General features: G+C 40.8%; 1 protein-coding gene across 2 annotated transcripts in view; it reads left to right on the top strand.

Annotated features, from left to right (window-relative positions):
* Positions 1-16,757, top strand: part of LOC107685485 (amyloid beta A4 precursor protein-binding family B member 3-like) — a 28,043-nt gene extending 11,286 nt beyond the window's left edge. Inside the window, exons 4-13 of one of the 2 annotated variants that reach the window (XM_016482079.1) lie at positions 2,390-2,441; positions 9,107-9,253; positions 9,632-9,759; positions 11,168-11,173; positions 14,153-14,267; positions 14,415-14,502; positions 14,614-14,697; positions 15,361-15,476; positions 15,746-15,925; positions 16,101-16,757. In XM_016482079.1, coding sequence (XP_016337565.1) covers positions 2,390-2,441; positions 9,107-9,253; positions 9,632-9,759; positions 11,168-11,173; positions 14,153-14,267; positions 14,415-14,502; positions 14,614-14,697; positions 15,361-15,476; positions 15,746-15,925; positions 16,101-16,295 — 1,111 coding nt within the window. In that variant the 3' untranslated portion in view covers positions 16,296-16,757. Of the gene's footprint in view, positions 1-2,389; positions 2,442-9,106; positions 9,254-9,631; positions 9,760-11,167; positions 11,174-14,152; positions 14,268-14,414; positions 14,503-14,613; positions 14,698-15,360; positions 15,477-15,745; positions 15,926-16,070 lie in introns of both variants that reach the window. The other variant, XM_016482078.1, reaches the window with a different exon arrangement.
* The last annotated feature ends 1,102 nt before the right edge of the window (positions 16,758-17,859 follow it).

The following is a 17,859-nucleotide window of genomic DNA, read 5'->3' as shown; positions in this document are numbered from 1 at the left end:
GACATGTTTTTTTTTTTTTTTTTTTTGGTTGTTAAATAGTGGGGCAAAAACCAGTAAACTGACTGGTCATAATTCATAAAGTATATATTCAGTCATAATTTTGACTCATAATTGATTTTATTTGGTCATAATTTAGATATAACAAATTATGATTTTTTTCTTACATGGTAGAAATCGGCTTCCGTAATATCAGGGAGATTAAATGGAGAGCAATTATTACTTAAATCTCCTGCTTCTCAGATTTTTCTTGTGAGAAAAAGACCCCAGTAATTAACTATATTATATGTTAACAGTCTCATTCATGTCCGTTTTTATGTCTGCTAAGGAATTTGAGGAGAAACGTCTGAGGTGAAGATGAAAAAGTAGAAAAAATGGAAGTATGAAAAAGAAACGTCTAAGCTAGACAGCTTTCTTCTACTCAGTTACACAGTTCAGTGGTCAGTTTTTTAACCACACCATGCCGTGTTTGACCAACCAGAATTAAGTATTCTAGAGCACAGTGTAATAAACCGTTTCCATGTATCTGCATACATTTTATGGAAGTCATTAGGGCATGGGCATTGGAACCATTTAATGTGGGTGGGACAAGACCCACCCACTTTTTAAGACTAATGATATTGGACCCACTCACTTTTACCGTCTCTAATTCATTGCATATACCTGTTCACTTTTCAGAGCGCCGTCAGTCAAATCATATAGTCTTTGTAGCAGCATTGATTTACAGTTACACTTACACTATGTTGGACCCACCCACATTTTTGTTGCTTCCGACACCCATGCATTAAGGACATGTCTTCACCAGAAGTTATTTTTATACTACTGAATAATTTGTTAAAATGTGTCCACAGCCACGAAATAATTTGGTAAAATGTGTCGCCAACTAATTTGTTGCAATTGAATCAATGTGCTGGGTGTAGTAACACATTAGCCATGGACTGTGTCAATTTGCATCCTTGATGCAAATAAAACTCTGGCACAGCTTAGCAGCCAGAAACAAACACAAGTTAGGCCAAATTATCCTTCTGGTGCTCTGGAAATGAAAAGAAAAAAAACTTTTCTCTCTGTTTTCCCATTAGTTTTGTCCTCTAATGAAGCCAATAGACATTTAATTGAACCAACACATTCTTATTCCTCAAGATGATATTACCCACCTGGAGTTGTGTGAACAGATGTCGGTTCCGCTGGCTGCTAGTGGAAATGACAAAAGCGGCCCTGCTTTAGACAGCCAGTCAGGTGTGGCCTGTACAACTGTGAGATGGAGAGTAAAATAGGCCGTTTTGTCTTTGGCTAACCTCCAAACACTCTGATATCAGGCCATGAGGCCCCAGTCACACTAATGCTCGAACAAAAGTGAGCACTCACCTGGGGAATTGACAATAAGAACAATAAGAAGAGTTTCTCTCCACTTTGTGGTGCTAAATAGGGTCTTTGCCAATGAAGGACAAAATACTGTACACACATTCATTTAACAGGCTGGAACGTGCCTTTATTAAGTGTCAGGTTTGTCATTGACTGACCTTTCTATTGAATTTGTTCGGAGAGCTGAGATTGGCTGCTGCTAAGTTGTTTGGGAATTGTTGACAGCAACAGGGAATGCAATTACCTTCATTTATTTTGTCAGCACCTTGAGGCAGTGTAACACGGCAGAGGGCAACATTAGATTCTGGTGCATTAAGTTTCTGTCCTCAGTATATGTTAAAGAGCACTGTTTGTGTACTTGAGCAGAATAAAAGTGAATAATTGATTTTTCACTTAAAATTCAGTTAAATTAAACATTTAGCTTAATGTGTTTAATGTATTATATAGCTTTAATAACTGTTCATTTATTTTAATTTATTTTATTATTATTTGTTTCTCATGAGATGAAGAAAGTGTGGAAAGTAGAAAGTGTGCCCTCCAGACTTTCAGAATAAATCAACAATATCAATAACTGTTCTCGGATACTAATTTTTAAAATAATATTCTGTTGAATGTAATTATCCATTTTTATTTTATTTTGTTTTATTTTATTTTGTTGAGACAAAGACCCAGTCAAGGGCTTTTCATTTTATAGTTCTATACTACATCATTTTCCTCTGCGAGACCACTGTTCATTACAGGAAGGAAGTACGCTCAAAATGCTGTGACTTGTTCATAAGAATCTATGCACAAAGCTGAGAGTGATAATAATAGGAGCTGTTTCTTGTTTACAGGACAAACTACCCCAGCGGTCTGAATAGCCTTTTCTAGAGCATAGATGAAAGTGCTTTCAATAGAACACCAAACAGAAAAATAACCACGTGTTCAGCATCTCAATGCTTAATTTGTATTCCTTTTTTTCTGTTTAAATGAGCCCAGTGTTTAATTATGAGTCATTATCATAATGATGTGCTCTCTTGCTCTGCTTCAGGCCCTCATGGCAGGAAGAGAATTTCTGTGCCAACATGGATCCCGACTCCAAGGTAGAATCTTGCTGTGTGATGCCCTAATACAGTTCAACATGTAAAATGTATTACTGTTTTCTCTGCTATTAGTCACTGTGCCCCACAAAAATCAGAGCACATCATGAGGTAACCACTGAGGGTGAAAGGTCAGAGTTGGAAAGGAACATCAATCAGGGCATGTTTAGTGATGCAGTAGGGTGTATATGTGTGTGTGTGTGTGTGTGTGTGTTGGTGGAGTGTATATAGAGGGTGGGGGTGGAGGGCTATGACCTCTTAAAGCACAAGAGATGCAATTTTAAGACTCCGCTTTATTGAGTCTGTGTAAAATGATCGTAGTAGGCTGGGTCATATATATATACTCTGTACAAAATATTTTGACTTTCATCAGTCACCAGGCTGGTAAACGTTAGCTTGCTGGTTTGATTCCTAGGAGTGAGCAATGGACAATCATCAGTGTGCCTCTTAAGCCGCTATTACGCCGAAATTACCTGGAACAATTTGTCCCAGGAACTTTTTATCCCCAGACCTGTTGCTGTCTGCGTTTCCATCATGGCCTAAAGTACCGTGAAGGTTAGGCAAATAGTCTCGTGACGTAGGACTGCGTGCGATTGCTCCTCCCAGTTCAGGAGGGGGTGCTAATGTCGAACAATGATAACATAATCATACATAACAAAAACATACAAAAAATAAAAAAAATGTTGTCACCGTTTCCAGTTCCCACTGGATTTCATCCTCAGCACTGCACCGCAACAGACTTTTAAAAATGGTCGTTTAAATACAATGCTGCGTAGAGTCAACCAATCCAAATTCTGCGTGAACTCAACCAGTCAATCCCACCCCCTGTAAGTTCCAGACCTTTGAAAAAGTACTACCTCGCGAGCAGGGACTTTTTGAGGGGCAAATTTTTATCCGGATTTATTTATTTAGATCCAGGTTCCTGCGGTGGAAACACACCGAGTACTGCCCCAAAGTCCCTGGTTCCTGGGGAAAGTTCCTGCGGTGGAAACAGGCTTTTAGAAAGACACTTAACCCCAGGATGCTTACAGGAGCTTGTTGCGGTAATATGTGTACTGTGAGTCACATTTGATAAAAGCATCTGCTAAATGACTACTTGCTTACTAAGAAATATTTAGGATTGACCATATAAAACATCTAAATAGATGTTGTCCAGAATGTCAACATGAACTGCAGGCCAAATGTATGTGACGCCACCCTTCTAATTAAAGAGTTTGGTATTGAAGGTTGTTTCCAATTCAGATTAATAAACAAAAACTTTGGGCCAGATTTACTAAACAGGGCAAATTAGCATGAGAGCTCAATTCCAAAATACCAGTAATCTCCTCCCATAAATTTTGCATCTGAAAGGGAAACTCCTACACATGCATATTCAATAAGGTCAGGCGCAAAAATAAGTCCATGCCTTTTCAACGCTAATTCTTCACTGCTCATCTTTAGTAAATCCTGACAGTACTATTTTAACGGCAAAAGACGGTTTGCACTGACGCAAGATTTTAGTAAATCTGGCCCTTTATTTCTTATAGTTGTGAAATCATGTCTCACAATTTTGACAATATATGTCATAGTTGTGACATTAAATATCACAATATGATTTCATTTATTGTAATTTTAAATTTATTTCTTGTAATTCATGACTAAATATGTCACAGTTGAGGCTTTATATTTCACAGTTGTGACTTTAAATATCACAATATGACTTCATTTCTTGTAATTGTGTATTTCTTATAGCTGTGGCTTTTCTCACAATTGTGACATTATTTCTTGTAATTGCAACTTTATTTCTTGTAATTGTATAACTACACATTTGGTCAGAGAATCACCAGCAACGCCAGATCCTTCAGCTCCGCTCACTTGTTCACATTCACCAGAGTTCTGATGCATTTCACCTGTCCGCACCAATCAAGTCAACATATAAATCCACCTTCCCATCCATCACCCCAGTGTCTGTTCTTGTTGTTCACTAGTGTGCATCAACTTACCTGGCTACTTATTTGCTCTACCTACCTATTCGTTGAATCCATCCCAGTCGTCTGCCATCATCTTCTGTCTTCCTCCCAGCACATTGACTCAGTCGTACCCTGCAAAGCAACCTCAGTGACTGTTCAGCTAAGTCTTTGCTCAAGATTATCTAGCCCTTATCTTAGCCCTTCAACCTCTCACCACCTCTCCTTCATTCCTTCACTATCTGCCTCTGCCAGTCCCATGGCCCGTCTAGCGACGTACTCTGGTGAGGTGGAGGAATGCAGCGGATTTCTTCTTCGAGATGCAGCCGCAACTATTCCCCAGTGAGCGAGCTAAGATTGCTTATGTCCTTTTGTTCTGTCCACCAACGATCAACTCTTCTGGCTATGCCAAGGCCAATCCACTGTGAGTGACTACGCCCTGCAATTCCGCACTCTGGTGGCAACCAGTGGCTATCACCTCCAGCACCAGAACCAATGCAAGTTGACTCTTACCATCTCACTCACAGCATCAACAGAGAATGAATAACGTGTTCTGTCTGTACTGCGGAGCAGCGGGGCATCTGATATGCACCTGTCCTGCCAGTCCACCATGCCCAGCAGTGAGTATCCTTCAGTTACAACCCATGATTGCTCCATTAACTCGTACTACCGTACTGGTAACCACTGCCAAGCGATCTATTTCAATGCAAGCCCTGCTCGACTTGGGATCTGCTGGGAACTTCATCTCGCTGAACCTTCTTTGACAACTCAACCTCAAGAGGAAAACCTGTTCTCAACCTTTAAACATTCACACTATACTGGCAAAACCGCTGGGCAAAGGCAAAATCCAGTACTGCTCACCCACCATCACGCTCCGCAACAGTTATCTGACTCAAGAGCTTGAATCAAAATCTCCTTTCTGGTGCTGGAGGGTTCAACTGCCGACATCATCCTGGGATGCTCTTGGTTGACTGAACATTCCCCTAAGGTGAAGTAGAACACCGGTAAGATCCTACAATGGAGTGATGATTGCATCCAAAACTGTATATCCTCTGTTGAGAAATCATCTGCACCTCCCGTATAATAACCATCATCCACGACAAGGAAGGTGGCTATCTTTTCTACTACAATTGATAGTCCAGAAACCTCAGAAGCAGCCACGGAATTACCACCTCATAGGCCATGGGACTGTGCATTTGACTTGCTGCCTGGGGCCACGCTGCCGAAGGGTAGAATTTACACTGTCCATCCCAGAACAGACGGCCATGGAGGAGTACATCGAGGAGGCTCTCAAACGGGTTCATCCGCCCTTCTACTTCACCAGCTGCATACAGTTTCTTTTTCATCGGTAAGAAGGATGGAGGCTTGAGGCCCTGCATTGATTGCTGGGTCCTGAATTAAAAGACGGTCAATTACCAGTATTCACTTCCTCTGGTCCCTGCCACCCTAGAACAGCTATGTGGGGCTTGCATCTTCGAATCCGCAAGGGTGATGAATGGAGGACCACATTCGTAACACCATCAGGTCACTATAAATATCAGGTGATGCCATATGGCCTCTCCAACTCACCCTCGGTCTTCCAGGGATTCATGAATGAGGTGTTCCGGGAGTACCTCCACCGCTTTGTGATTGTGTACATTGACAACATCCTCATCTACTCCCGGAACTTGGCCGAACATCACCACCACATGACACAGGTCCTTCAGAAGTTGACAGAGCACCATCTGTACCTCAACTGGAGAAGTGTGAGTTCCACCATGATACCATCCCATTCCTCGGTTACATCATTGACCATCATGGCATTCACATGGACCAGAGGAAGGTACAAGCCGTCAGAGATTGGCCTCAACCTACTACCAAGGAATTCCAACGTTTCCTAGGTTTTGCCAATTTCTATCGCTGATTCATCTCCAACTTCAGCCAGATCTGTGCACCTCTCACCTCACTCCTCAGGAATAAGCCCAAGTCTCTGTCCTGGATGCCCGATGCCATCAACGCCCTCCATCAGCTCAAGGAAGCCTTATGCATAGCTTCTACTCTGGCACACCCAGACCAACAACTCCCTTTCATTGTCGAAGTAGTTGCTTCCACAGTCAGGGTAGAAGCAGTCCTGTCCCAATGTCACAGAGAGCCTCCCATCCTCCATCCATGTGCCTTCTACTGCAAGAAACTATCCTTGGTGGAGCAAAACTATGACATCGGAATCTGGGATCTCCTAATTATCAAGCTTGCACTAGAGGAGTGGCAACACTGACTGGTGGGAGCCAAACAACCTTTCAAAGTAATAACTGATCACCATGATCTGGAATATCTTTGCGATGTTAAACGTCCCAACCCCTGACAAGCCTGCTGGACTTTTTTCTTCACCTGCTTCAACTTTACAGTCACTTACCGGCCCAGATCATAGAATCAAAGAGCAGACGCACTCTCCCATCTCCATCACCCCGAGGACTCCTCCGGAACCCATCCTCCCTCCAGCCATTATTGTGAGTCCCATCCAGTGGTCCCTTGACGACCAGATCACGTAAGCCACTCGCTCTGAAACTGCTCTGCCGAGAGGTCCAGAAGGGAAGGTCCATCATCCTTACGTCTAACCCTTCTGGACTCAGTACATTCATCTCTGGGCTCTGGACACCCAGGCAGCCAGCAAACCCCCTCGCTCCTCCAAAATCGCCACTGGTGGCCCAACATGGCTTGGGAATTCTCCCAATTCCCAAGAGCTGCTCAGTCTGCACCATCTTCAAGACTCCCCGACACCTGCCACAAGGGTGGATTTTGTGACTGATCTTCCTCCTTCCAACTCCCATACCTGCATCCTGATGGTCGTAGACAGATTCTCAAAGTCCTGCAAACTCATACCTCTGAAAGGACTACCCACCACCTTCGAGACCGCAGAAATCCTCTTTCAACATTCTGTCTGGCAAGACTTCTTCAAACTCCTCTGAGTTTCTGTCATTTTATCATCTGGATATCATCCCCAAACTAATGGCCAGACTGAGCGTAAAATCCAAGAGATTGGGAGATACCTGAGATCCTACTGCCATGGCCACCAGCACACCTGGAGCTGTTTCCTGCCCTGGACCGTGTATGCACAGAACTCCCTATGGCAAAGTACTACCAGCCTGACACCTTTCCAGTGCATACTCAGCTTCCAGCCGCCCCTGTTTCCTTGGTCAGGTGAGCCATTGGACCTTCCAGCTGTGAACCACTGTTTCCAGGAGAGCAAGAGGGTCGGGACTCAGCACATGTCCACCTGCAACAGGCAGTTCTGAGACATAAAAGCCAGGCCGATACTCACTACTCCAATGCTCCCCAGTACCATCCGGGTCAAAAGGTCTGGCTTTCCACCAGGGACATCTGTCTCCGACTGCCTAATCATAAGCTGAGTCCCTGCTACATAGATCCCTTCACCATCAGAAGGCAGATAAATTATGTCACTTATCAAGTCGACTTAACCTCTCACTACCGCATTGCACCTACCTTTCACGTCTCCCTCCTCAATCCGTTCACTAACCCTTTGGTCTCTCCTCCCACAGGATCTGGCGAGCCTCACTTAACACCTCCAGGAATTACAGAGGAACAACACACAACAAGGCGGCCGTCTGGAATATCTTGTTGACTAGGAAGGATACATCCCAGAAGAGAGATTGTAGGTGACGACATCCTTGTACCTGCCCTATTGACGGAGTTCCACACTTAATCCTGACCGTCCTGCACCCAGGGCCATGGCTGTCCTCGTTGCCGCTCGTCATGTGGGCATCTGGAGCCAGTTTACTGTCACAGAGTCACCAGCAATGCCAGATCCTTCAGCTCCGCCCACTCATTCACAAACACCAGAATTCTGATGCACTTCACCTGTCAGCACCAATCAAGTCACAGTTTAAAGCCATCTTCCCATCATTACCTCAATGTCTGGTATTGTTGTTCACTAGCGTACATCAACTTACCTGGCTACTTACCTGCTCTGCATACCTGTTTGTTGAATCCATCCCAGTCATCTGCCATCATCTTCTGTCTTCCTCCCAGCATGTTGACTCAGCCTCACCCTGCAAAGCAACCTCAGTGACTGTTCAGCTAAGTCTTTGCTCAAGATTATCTACTATATTATCTCACCTGTGATCATTGCTTGCTCCTCTCCTGAAGCCTGTAAATAAACTGTTAGACCGGCATTTACCTGTATTGTCTCCTTCTGTTTGCTGACAATACGTATGTCATAATTGAAGCTTTATATTTTACAGTTGTAGTTTTAAATATCACAATATGACTATTTCCCGTAATCGTGACTATTTCTTGTAATTGTGTGACTACATATTTCACAAATGGGACTTTATGTTTCACAGTTGACTTTAAATATCACAATATGACTACTTCCTTAATTGAGACTATTTTTTTATAGTTGTGACTTTAGATCTGGTTTTTGTGACTATTTCTTGTAGTTGCGAATTTATTTCTTATAATTATATCATCACAATTTGACTTTATTTCTCACAGTTGCAACTTTATCTCTTATAATTATGACTGTATCTCACAATGTGACTTTAAATATCACAATATATATTACAGCTTAGCTTTTTTTTTATTTTAACTTATTAAAGTGGATGGTCGTCCCAGAGGTGTTAGGGAGATTAATGGATTTAGCAACAAGTGTCAACTTATTTTTGCCATATATATTGTTTCTAAAGTATGAGTGCTGTTAGGAAAAACTCTGCATTTGTCTTTCAGTGTTTTGCTGTGCGCTCGCTGGGCTGGGTTGAGATCCCTGAGGAGGAACTGACCCCTGGTAAAAGTAGTCTGGCAGTGAACAACTGCATCCAGCAACTCTCGCACAGCAAAGCAGAGGGCCGGGACACAGTGGGTGCCTGGGGAGAGGTGAGAACAGCCTGGGCTCATACATTACTTAGAATAGATGAGGTGTGCTTAGCTGGGGCCCACCAATGTCTTTGGAGGTCCGTTGGATTAATTTAGACAGGTGTAATAGCAGTACTAGTGTGCTGTTGTTACATACTGCTGAGTGTTGTCAGTATGTGTGCTGTTGTTATTTTCTGCTGAGTGTTGCCAGTATATATTTTGGTCAATTACCCATTAACAAGTTATGTAAGGTTTATGCACTATTTTATGATCCAGTTTGAATTATCTTAAATTACCTCAGCTTAACGCAGTTAGCTTAGCTCTCACAGAAGGTCATGGTAACTATTAAAAGCATACGTGTGTGTGTGTGTGTGTGTGTGTGTGTGTGTGTGTGTTCAGGGTCAGGATATGATGATGGTGCTCAAGAAGGACACTCTCAGTCTAATGGACCCTGTGGACCACAGCCTCATACATTGTCAGCCCATAATCAACATCCATGTATGGGGGGTGGGCTGCAACAATGGCAGGTAGACTGACCTATACACTTTTTTTCTGGGTCTAAAATTCCTCAGTTTTTCCCATTTTCAATGGTATCATAGATTAAATCTGGATTTCTGCAGACTGTTCACAACAATTTAACAGAAAATGTATAAGTTTGGAAAATGGCCGGTACAGCCCTTCAGTTCAGTCATATTTCCTTATTCAATGATGGTCAGTGGCAGGTCTTTGAAAATGTAGAGCTTCTTTTAATTTACTGCTAGAGTGAAGCCCAGTGTAGCTGTCTTGAATTTAGTTGTGGCTTTCCTGTAAAACACAGAGCCACTGAAGGTGAATATTTGCAATCCAAGCTATAATAGGACATGTTTTGCATGAAATGTGTTGCTTTTGTTTTTGATTTGTGTGTTGTTAAAAGCTGTAACTGGCTAGAGAGTAGAGTAGCTCCCCTTGTGAAAAAGACGTGCACTTAATTGTATTGAATGTGCACTTGTAGTGTACTTCATATCCTGAATGTGTATTTTTTTTTTTATGTACTTGCAGATAATGTAATATTAATGTAATAAAAGGCCACTTAAAGGGATAGTCCACACAAATATGGAAATTCTGTCATCATACCCATATCTAAACCTAGGCATTTGAAGTCAGTATAGGAAACTGTTTGGTTACTAATGTTCTTCAAAATACCTTTTGTGTTCAGCAAAAGAAAGAAATGCATACAGGTTTGGAAAGACGTGAGGGTGAGTAAATGATGACATTTACATTTTTGGGTGTACCATCTCTTTAAGTAATTTATTTTAAAGGTCATCGGATGCCGTCGTCATTTACTCCTGACATCTGAGCCGCTGAAGACGCAGTGGATTACATTTGTTTTTTAAGGGAATGCACCCTTGTGGGCCCCATCTACCTAAATGCGTCTATCTTCGCGCAAATCTTTCGTGATCCAGCTTCACGTCCAGAAGAAGTGTGTAAGGTTTTTTAATGAATCTTTACAAATCGCCTTTCCTAATAATGTGCTAGTTAGCAAGTTTCACGATGAATGCGGCTAAAGTTTACCGTCTCTCAGAGAGCGGCTCAGAAGAGAGGGGCGGGGCGAGCAGAGCTCATTTGCATTTAAAGCAGCATGCAAGAAAACCGCTTGCTCTGAAAATAGCTGTTTTTGACAGGGTAAAAATGGTGTTGTTTTACACCACCATTGAGAAATTTTAACCAAACTATGTTACAGACTTTTCATTAAGACCCTAAAGAATCATATCAACTTGTGGAAAATGGGCATCCGATGACCCCTTTAAAAGTACTCTTTTTAAAAGTATGCTAAATGCACTTCTTTTTCACAAGGGTCTTGAGCTTGCTAAAACGCTTCTCGCGTTTTTGAGTTATTTTAACTATTATTAACCGTTTTTCCTTTTTTCTTTTTTAAACCACCACTCTTGAAAACAGAGACAGGTAATAACTGCACTTTTTTCTTTATTCAATTAGACCTAGAAAACATGTCTCATGATGTCTTGGTTCCATCGTGGAACCATCCATGAAGTAGCACTCCTTAGCCATGTTTTGTTTCATTCCTTTACCGTCTTGCTTCATCTCAGGTTGTGTAATTTGTACTAAGTGCAAAAAATGTTTTGGATTAATTGATGACAATCAAATTATTTAAATGTTTGCTTTGCTCTGCATGTCTCCAGAAACACCTTCCCCTGTGTTCAATCAATATTCAGTGAATAAATTCAGATGATTCTGCCATGATGAACCAATCAAAGCCTAATTTGGGGGATTTATTTAAATTGTTTGGACGGGGGGGGGGGGGAAAAATTTACTAGTTTGTAAGGGGACCATCAGCAGAGCATGTTGGCATGTACCAATGCGAAATAGTCTTTGCTAGATGAGAGACATTTAAACCTTATTTATATTGTGAGAATGTGCTCAGATGCAAATCCAAAAATAGACCCTTTCAGTCTAAATAGCTCCAGCTAAGTGCAAGTGTGAAACCCTGGACTGTTTCAGATCGTTAGGGGCTGGTACAATAACTCTGTATTCACACAATGAAGGTATCGATCTCTCTCTTTACTACCCAGACAAATGCATTTGTTATTCCGTTTGACTTGCATGTTCTCTCTTAATAATTGAGAGTAAACGAGTGCTGGATTTCACAAGCATCAGTATGCTGTGTGAGCTTGAGCGACATGCCGTATGAAGCACCACTGCTCTATATTTCTCCAATGTAATATTCATGAATTAAATATTCTCTTTGATGGAGGCAGCATGCAACATTAGATGAAGAATCAGTAGGCCTCCACCGCTGCATTGCATTTTGGAAAATCATACTGCCCAGAAATGCAGATCGATCTGTATTTATAGAACATTGACATCTGATACTAGCAAGTACAGTCGGCTTAGACTTTCTAAGGTTAATGTGAAGAGATTTAGTGAATAACGAGTTAGGTTGAGAGATTAGAGATGGTTTAGCATCACTTTGTAAATACCCAGGTGGCTAATGTCATTTCCAGCTTGCAGTGGTTTTTGTCCTATTTTTATTTGAGCATTTTATAGTCCTATTCTTAGAAGGGCTGCTCACTTGTGTGGCCTTTCAGCATGCTTATGGCAAAGTCATATTTTTTTTTTTTTATTTATTCCTTCTCTTTCTAGCTTGTACTTATTTGAACAATGTCTAAGAACTTGGTATTACAACCACTTCCTGTGTCTGTTTGCCTCTTAAGAAGAATCGCTTGATGTATCCCCCAATTGTAAGTCGCTTTGGATAAAAGCGTCTGCTAAATGACTAAATGTAAATGTAAATGTAAATGTCATATACAACTTAATCATCATGGTGCCACATTATAGTTTAAGTATCAAAATAAGATTTGATTCTATTATACAGAATATGACATACTGTATACACTAACATAAAGTTTGAGGTCTGTAATATTTTTTAAACTTCTATTTTAAATAAATGCTTTTGAACATTCCATACATCAAAGAATCTTGAGAAAAATGTATCACAGTTTCTACAGAAATATTAGGCAATTAAATGTTTCTTGAGCATCAAATCAGTAAATTAGAATGATTTCTGAAGGAACATGTGACACTGAAGCCTGGAATAATGGCTACTAAAAATTCAGCTTAGCATTACGGGAATAAATTACATTTTAAAATATATTAAAACAACAAACAGTTCTTTTAAAGTGTAACAATATTTCACAATTGCTGTTTTGCCATATGAACAAATAAATGAAGCACACGTGTATATATATATATATATATATACACCAATCAGGCATAACATTATGACTACTGACAGGTGAAGTGAATAACACTAGGTGGGATATATTAGGCAGCAAGTGAACATTTTGTGCTCAAATTTGATGTGTTAGAAGCAGGAAAAATGGGCTAGCATAAGGATTTGAGCGAGTTTGACAAGGGCCAAATTGTGATGGCTAGGTCAGAGCATTTCCAAAACTGCAGCTCTTGTGGGGTGTTCCCCGTCTGTAGTGGTCAGTATCTATCAAAAGTGGTCCAAGGAAGGAACAGTGGTGAACTGGTGACAGGGTCATGGGCGGCCAAGGCTCATTGATGAGCTACTGTAGCTCAAATTGTTCAAGAAGTTAATGCTGGTTCTGATGGAAAGGTGTCAGAAAACACAGTGCATCACAGTTTGTTGCTAATGGGGATGCATAGCCACAGACCAGTCTGGGTGCCCATGCTGACCCCTGTCCACCACCGAAGGTGCCAACAGTGGGCACGTGAGCATCAGAACTGGACCACGGAGCAATGGAAGAAGGTGGCCTGGTCTGATAAATCATGTTTTCTTTTACATCACGTGGATGGCCGGGTGCGTTGGCGTCGCTTACCTGGGGAACACATAGCACCAGGATGCACTATGGGAAGAAGGCAAGCAGCAGAGGCAGTGTGATGCTTTGGGCAATGTTCTGCTGCATTGTTGCAGACCATGTACACCCTTTCATGGAAACGGTATTCCCTGGTGGCTGTGGCCTCTTTCAGCAGGATAATGCATCCTGCTACAAAGCAAAAATGGTTCAGGAATGGTTTGAGTTTGAGGTGTTGACTTGGCCTCCAAATTCTCCAGATCTCAATCCAATGGAGCATCTGTGGGATGTGCTGAACAAACAAGTCCAATCCATGAAGGCCCAACCTTGCAACTTACAGGACTTAAAGGATCTACTGCTAGCCAACACAACACCAACACAATATTAGGAAGGTGGTCATATTATGCCTGATCGTGAAAAGCTCTTTTTCTTCCTTAACCATCCTTTTCATGACCATAAATGTATGTTATTGATTATAGGGCTGTATTTAAAATTTTAATGTGAATATTATGTGTGTGTATGTTTAGTGTTTCTACCAGGCTGTTAGAATAAGCATGAAAGTCACTGTGATGAGTATTTACTCCAGTCTCCTGGTCTTCTGTAGGGACTTTGCCTTTGTGGCCAGTGATAAAGACACCTGCATGCTCAAGTGCCATGTGTTTCGCTGCAACGCTCCAGCCAAGACCATTGCATCTGCCCTGCATGAGATGTGCTCCAAGGTAAGATCACACAATCCTGTGTAAATGTTATTTATTTATTAATAATTAACATAAGCATAAACATAAATTAACAATTTCGTATTTAAAAATATCCAGATTTCAGAGATAGTAGATTACAGCTTTTCATGATTGTCATTGTTTCCACAGATCATGGCAGAGAAGGCAGCACTGCAGCCCTCTATGGCCCGTTCTCTCACCATGGATAGTATCTCCCCAGAGGACTTGCCCCACCAGGGTATGACCTCTGCAGTCTTTTTGAGAAAGCGGCATCTCTTTAACTCTAATGGCTGGTTGACTCTACTATTGTATTCTTTCATGAGACTTGAGGTGTTTGTGTGCGTTCCAGTTGACTTCCTGGAAGCAGTGAGGCAAAGGGTGCAGAAGTTTGAAGTGGAGTACATTGGAAACCTGCCTGTATCCAGAGCAATGGGTGAGTGGGATTTGGGCCATTCAGATACCTAATAAACACGTTACACTTTATGAATGAGTATTTGTATTTACTTGTGGCTTTCCTGTAAAACACAGAGCCACTGAAGGTGAATATTTGCAATCCAAGCTATAATAGAACATGTTTTGCATGAAATGTGTTGCTTTTGTTTTTGATTTGTGTGTTGTTAAAAGCTGTAACTGGCTAGAGGGTAGAGTAGCTCCCCTTGTGAAAATTTATTTGTATTTGTTGAGTATAAGCTCTGTAAAACTCTTACAATACTCTAAAACTAAGACCAAATACTTCATGCTTGGCATATGATAGTATCCTGGCCCTCAAGTTTGAATTAAAATGTCACATTTAAAGCATTTTCAAAGTGTCAAATATGTGTACAAGTTTCCAACAGATTGTGGATCCAATTTAGACCAGTATCGAACAGTTTTAGGAGTAAATACTTTCCCACTGAAGACCAGTTTTTTAAGTTGGCTATTAAAGATATCTAAATCCAGGTTTTTAAATCAGGTTAATTGTTAGTTTGGTGGATAATGTATAGAGACCTGGAAACCCTAGCTTAAATGTCAAAGAAAGTCATGGCCTTCAAATATGACCCTGGTAGTGAAATATTGTCTGGGTTTGTGGTTGTGTTTTTTGTGTATATACTGACAGGAATGGAAGTGTTGAACAGAGCTATTGAGAGCATCATGCACTCCAGAGACAGAGATGAGTGGGAGCCGATAGTCATCCATGTGTCTGATACAGTTCTATCTTTATGGAGAGGAGAGGTGAGAATATCTACTAATATTGAGGCTTTTTAGTGTACTCTATTTGAGTGCTAACAGACTATACTCGGGATGGAATACAGTTTGTACTGCATACTGTATTTTTTTTAAGTATACAATTAATTATTTTTTATATTAGTATTTTTTACCCCTATATATACTATGCATAGTACACACACTATGTACTACAGAAATAGAACGAGTTGCATGCTTTTCTTAATATAAACAGTCTTTCTGTTTTTACTTTTTCTTTCCCATTTGCTTTATTTCAGGATGGAGATGACCCATTTTGGGAATGCCAAGTACGTTACTTGACTTTCCTAGGTGTGGGTCATGACACACACACTTTTGCTGTCATAGTGGATGCAGGAACCCAGCGCTTTGAGTGCCATGTGTTCTGGTGTGAGCCAGATGCTGGGATCATCTCTGAGGCAGTTCAGGCTGCATGCATGGTGAGGCAATACTACATTTAATTGACTTTCACCCTACAAATATCACACACAGCATTCATAGATTCAGCATTGATATATAATTTAGTTCAAAATCTGTTAACATCTTCTAAGTATTTATGTTGTAAATGTCTGGCGCCCCCTTCAGGTTCAATACCAGAAGTGTTTGGTTGCACAGACTCCTCCTGTGAGGTCCAAAATGTGGAGGGCAGGCTCCAAAGTCAAACGAGCCAACTCATTAGATAGCTCTAGCTTCCCACCCCGACACCAAGGACACACACCATCCAAAATGGCCTCCCCCAGCATGAAGAAGGGCATGCTGGCATTTTTTGAGACATTCCGGAATAAACATTCTGCAGTACCCACACCCTAACAACAGCAACTCGGGGAGGAGGATGGGGCCTGATGGGCTTTGAGGAGGGGGATATCAGGAAATGGAGAGATGAAAGGAATGAATAAACATGAAACCTAAAAAAGCTTGAGAAATATGAGTACCCTTTGCCCTTGGCATTTTTAGAAAAATCCAACTTAATTTCCCCAGTATGACCTCACAAAAAAACAACCCACCTAATTGCCCTTAATAATAAGAGTGTTTTAAAGGATTGACATATCTGAATGTAGGTGTGCAGAACAGTGTTTAAGTGAAATTGAGGTGCTGTGCTCTCACATTCCAAGTACTGACAGAATGCTTTGCAATGTAAATGCTGTTATACAACAGTTAGTTACTGTCCTCAAATGTGATTGGTATAAGGCTAATTTACACGGCACCGACAGACATTGTTCGTCGGGTTTTGTCTGTTGGCATCTAGGGATGCACGATATTATCAGACCAATATCGGAATCGGCCGATAATGGCTTTAAATATAAATATTGACATCAGCCGATATGAAAAATTATGCCGATAAGTTTTGCCGATAAGAAGAATACATTAACTCACATGTGCTCAGTGTGTGCTAGCGATTAGATCATGTCAGCATTGTGGCTCATTCTTGAAGCAAAGTTTTGGCTGAATGGTGATTGGATTCACTGTTTTGGGTTGCTGCATTTAAACTGAGAATGCATGTACAGAATGATGAGTTTGTGTGCCATAGAGTAAACAGTAATAGCACGTGCAGCGACAGCCTCCCCCGGGTCCTAAAGCCCGCTCAGTAAGGAGTTTTAATTCCGTAGGGGGTGCTGTTGGCCTACTTCTAATAAAATGAAAGCAAAATACACAAACAATATTTAAACTGGGTTTCTGATTAAATAAAGCAGTAATTGATGCCATAAAATCATGAGTATGTTTTGATTTAAAGGTCAGAAGCTATAGCTTACATGAACAAAAAAAAATCACAAACATGACACTTAAATTAAATAAATTTATATATTCTCAATTATTCATTAATGTGTAATATGTTATATTTTTTAAACAAATTATGAGCTCTAAAAGATTTTCAGAATTTTCACAACTATTTTGCTTTAGACCATTTACAAATGTTAAATCATAAAATAAAATGTTAATGTTACCACTGCATCTTTCTGAAAAAAAAATTTATATTGATTAATGATTAATATATAGTTTATTTAAAGTTATTTTCAAATCTTCAATGTACTGTAATTATAAAAGAACTTTATTATTGTTTATTTAATTCTAACAAATAAGTTCTTGTTAAAAACTAACCCAAATTTAAAAGAATTATATATCGGTATCGGCTAAAATGAGTTGAAAATTATCGGCATATCAGATATCGGCAAAAATCCAATATCGTGCATCCCTATTGGCATCTGTTGGCTCTTGTTCTTGTTCAGCCTTTGTCGGATCATGGAAGAGAAGTGACACTGTAAACTGGTGATTGTCGGCGTTGGTGACTGTCAGTGCAGTGTGAATTAGAGTACAAATTCTCTGGCAGAATCATTGACTTGAATCATTGACTCAACTGTTTTGCTCAGCGACGCAA

This window comes from Sinocyclocheilus anshuiensis, unplaced genomic scaffold (genome assembly GCF_001515605.1).
Source record: "Sinocyclocheilus anshuiensis isolate Anshui unplaced genomic scaffold, SAMN03320099.WGS_v1.1 scaffold922, whole genome shotgun sequence".
Lineage (NCBI taxonomy): Eukaryota > Metazoa > Chordata > Actinopteri > Cypriniformes > Cyprinidae > Sinocyclocheilus > Sinocyclocheilus anshuiensis.
This window is presented reverse-complemented; position numbering and strand designations above follow the sequence as displayed.